Genomic DNA, 4,098 nt, shown 5'->3' with positions numbered 1-4,098 from the left:
GTGTGTGNGNGNGNGNGNGNGGGGGGGGGGGGGGGGTTTCCTTCCTTCCAAATCTGTCCGTCTCTCCAAACCACCAAGAAAAATGAAACAAGCGAATGACAGGAGTCGACGAGGACTTCCTAGAGGTGCTAAAAAGCGAATGTGGGAGGCGGGATGATAGCGGAGGACTGAGAATCAGACCTGAGGGTTGATGATGTACAGTTTAGTGAGATAGGTCGAAAAGGAGAGGGGAAGCCCAAGTGTTAAATAGCGCCAGTTTGGACTGGGTCATGGTGGGCTTGGGTGCAGACGGGCGTGACGGGGGACTGCTGGGTATCACTTGCGCACTTGGCCCTGCAGTTTCCGCGCACCTTCCATGTTCCCTTCCAGGTTCTCTCTGGGGTTGGGCAGAGCCGCCCGCCTGATCATTGGCTTACACGCCGGGGTCGGGGCCCTGTCACTGGTGGAGGGGACGTCAAGTTGCTGCCACACTCCTTCCTCCTCCCACTGTGTGCTCCAGTGCAAAAGCCCTTCCAGTTCCATTGCTCGAGTGCTCTTTCCGTGCAGTCTACCTACATAGATTGCTCCCCCATCTGCCATAACACCAAAACAAGGTGGAAAACCTGTGCCGTCATTGGCTGCGAGTCCACCGTCTGAGCAAGAAAGAGGAGGAGGAGATAGACGTACGTCCGAAAGAAGAGAACTTGAACCCCCAACAATGTACCCACATCCGACTGCTGCTCGCTGCCCTGCCCTGCACACCCGCCCACAATGCGACCAGAATGGGCAATCCACTCGCTGCTGCAGGCAATGAGATGGGGGTGCATGAGGTGCCCGTTGCGTGGACAATCACCTGGCACGAACAAGGGCGAGCGCTGATGAGGTATCGGTACCGCGGAATGTAGACGGCGGTGCCGATGAGCATCATCAACAATAACATCAACAACAAGGACAAGGTGAAAACCAAAAGAGCCGCCGCCCGTGGATCATCGCCGCTAGGAGCTGCCCTGCGTGCTATAGTAGAGGTTCCGGTGTACATGTCACGGTTCTACAGGGTGGATGAATGTAGATGGGTGGGATGGATGGATGGTCAGTTGTGTGTAACCGTTCAGTTCGATTCCCTGTCACTGTATCTGTCTGTCACTAGCGAGTCCTCCACTCTGCATTCAGCAGTGGTCGAGGTCGGCCTGACATCCAAATTCATCCGGCGATCAACGGACCATCCAACGGTCCAGCCGGTAGGTACCTTCTAAGCAACTTGCATCCAAAAGACCTCGGTAGGGGACCTCTCGAGCACAGGGCGCAGCAGCAGACATGACAGCAACATCAAGCATGAAGCAACAACGACAGCTTTTGGTAACCTGCCCCATCCGGTTTACTGTACATGCTACAGATACTGCAGTATGTACCATAGACGTTGGTTCTTCTAGTCCATCGTCATCCTGACCTCCCGCTCTCTCAAGATATGGGATGCTTGCTACCATCTTGCTGGACTCATCTGGCATTGAGAAATGATGATAAGTGGTGGGCCATAGTTGGGCTTGCAGACAACGATGAGGAAACAAAGGGAGCCAAAATCGAAAAGAAGAAAAAAAAGAAACATTGGTCACTTTACGACAAATTACCCCGACTGGTCTAACTGACATACTCCACCTAAAAGTTACCTTACCTAACCTTAACGCTACGGAATCAAGGGCACAGCCGGGCGGAACTGTGTGAAAGAATGGAAGCGAAGAGTGCGGAGTCGCCATGACCATCCATCCATTTTCCTGGGAACAAGAGTGATGAGGGTTGGACTGACAGAAGAGGATCTCCTCCGACGTTTTTCCATGTCCCCTCTCCACTCTCTGGATATCATATCAGAGATGGATGTGGCTTGTTGTTATTGCAGTACCGTTGCCGAGACGGAGACACGGCAGAGCGAAAGAATAAAAGAAGTGGAAGTAAAGCAGGCGTTCGAACGAAGCGAAGCGAAGCGGAACAACGAACGGGCCATCTAACTCCAAAGGGCAAAAGAGGTGACCGATCGAACGGGCTTTGCTGAATGGAACTCTCCCTCTCTCTCTCTCTCTCTCTCTCTCTCTCTGTCGCTTTTCTCCATCTGTCCCCGGCACCCAATCCATCAACTCAGGGAAGAGGAGTGGGCACCTTGAGGAGACCTCGCTTCTCCCCAGGTAGGTGCCGGTAGAGATGGAAGCGACAGATTTGGGTAAGTATTAGCAGATGTGTCGTCCCCGTTTTTACTGGCACCTACCAGGCCACTGTTGTCGCACCATGTCATCCATCGTCCCTGACTCCCTGCACGTGTGTGTGGTGGTGTTGGTGTTGTATGTAATGGCAAAAGTACTATAGGTAGGTAGCAGTAGTCAAGGGAGACTAGTTTAGTACTCGTAGAAGTAGGTAACGTAGCGTAGCGTCTATTTTCTGTCTTTTTCGTGAGTGCGCTTCATGATTTTGGATTTAGGTGATCGACGGCCGAGGGACACAGTAGGGGTACTAGTGTACTCTACAGTGTCGAACTTTACCAATCAATACCTCAACTTTGAGAGAACTGATAACATGATAGAAAATGGCACCCTTTTTATCAACTTCAAAGTGACGAGATGATGCTCGTTTGGACTTGAAAGACTGTCCGAGTTCGTGCTGTTGAAGCTGCGGTGCGCACAGGAATAAGTTAACATCTGGGAACATCCTTGACCTCATCTCGAGTGCTTAGGCCTGCGGCTCGTTTCCGCTGTTGTTAGGCTTTGTTTCACGTCCTGTCTTCACGAGGCCCCTGTTCCTTGGAGTTCATACACTAGAACCATGATGAGAATCTCGAGTAAGCTATGCCAGCTTGGTCGGAAACTGAGGGTGAGGGCCCTTTCTTGCTTACCAACAACACTCTCCATCAGCAACCACTATGCAATATCTGTACATATAGTCTATGAGTGGGATCTGCGTCCTGAAAAGGCACCTTGATGAAACGATGTACCTACATTGCCTGACTGCCTGTCGGTTTCATCTTGTCCCAGAACGTTGGTCCTTTGTTTGTCGTTGGGAAGCCCCACAGCCGGTTCATGGCCCTTCCCATCACCTCGGTCCTTTCGCCAAGTCCGAATTGTCGCCAAGGCCTTAGCCCAAGTTCAAGTTTGTCAGTGCGGGTGTGTGTTGAGAGTGTGCTGTCAGGTGTGGTTTTTCTCTGAGCTTCTGGCGCCTGTGGAGTGCAGCTGCAGCACGCATTGACAGCGGGCGGGGCCTGAATGACACTGACTGCGCGCACTGCCCGGCGGTAGGTAAGCAACTGACGGAACTGAACTTCCACTTGAAATCATATCCATACTGTGCGAATGAATCGGAACTAAAACTATCATTCTACAGCTCTAACGGCGGCGGCTTCGCTTGGTAACGAAGCTTTATCTGTCGAACATCAATCTCGACGGGACTTTTTGAGTCCCGAGAAATACCCTCACCACCAAATGCCATATCGTGACAATGGCTACGGAGCGCTTCTCGTTCGACCAAGAGCGGTTATTTCTCCTGGATGAGCAACTCTCAGTGCAGCTGACTCTCGTCCAGTGTATTTCGGGCCCTTTCAATCAGGCGCAACAGCAGATCCGGCAGGAGCTTGCCGAAGTTAGCCCAGGTCACGATCATCACTGGGCTACGGAACTTAAGCGGGGCAGATAAACCGACTATGCTTGATTCCAAACCGCTTGTGTAGAGCCATGATCCAATTCACCTAGGGCAAGTGTTAGGTGCTGGGATTAGCTCCAGGAGTTCAGGGGGCAGTGAGAGGCCCCGTATACAAGTGTAATTTGAGCACAACAATAGAGGCGGTCTTGAACTCTTGTTGTCATTATTAAAAACGACGCCTTCTCGTAAGGACGTGGTAATGGTTGCCGGCGCGCGATGTTGATGCCAAGCTTCGGGTCTTAGCTGGGCTTGGCTCGAGCTTGGCGGGCTTGGCTCTTCGCTTCGATGGTCCCACACAGTCGGATTATCCGGTTAAGTCCCTTGGGTGGCCCCGGAGCCAAGAGCCTGCTCCACCTTTTTTTTTTTTTTTTTTTCCTTGTGGCTGGTTTCCTTCTTTTTATTCTGTTGCCTTGTCCCGCGTGCCTGATTGCTCGAGGGTATCAA

The 4,098-nt window shown here is 52.0% G+C and overlaps 1 protein-coding gene across 1 annotated transcript; it reads left to right on the top strand.

Annotated features, from left to right (window-relative positions):
- Positions 1–2,023: 2,023 nt before the first annotated feature.
- On the top strand, positions 2,024–2,470 carry NEUTE1DRAFT_98371 (uncharacterized protein; the record flags this gene model as incomplete). Its single annotated transcript, XM_009850041.1, has 3 exons — positions 2,024–2,153; positions 2,237–2,283; positions 2,444–2,470. The coding sequence occupies 3 exons, from the start codon at positions 2,024–2,026 to the stop codon at positions 2,468–2,470; spliced, it is 204 nt and encodes a 67-aa protein (XP_009848343.1).
- Positions 2,471–4,098: the final 1,628 nt, after the last annotated feature.

The sequence above is a fragment of the Neurospora tetrasperma genome (genome assembly GCF_000213175.1).
Source record: "Neurospora tetrasperma FGSC 2508 unplaced genomic scaffold NEUTE1scaffold_1, whole genome shotgun sequence".
In the NCBI taxonomy this organism is placed as follows: domain Eukaryota; kingdom Fungi; phylum Ascomycota; class Sordariomycetes; order Sordariales; family Sordariaceae; genus Neurospora; species Neurospora tetrasperma.
Note: the sequence above shows the minus strand (reverse complement) of the source record. Positions and strands in the feature narration are given on the sequence as shown.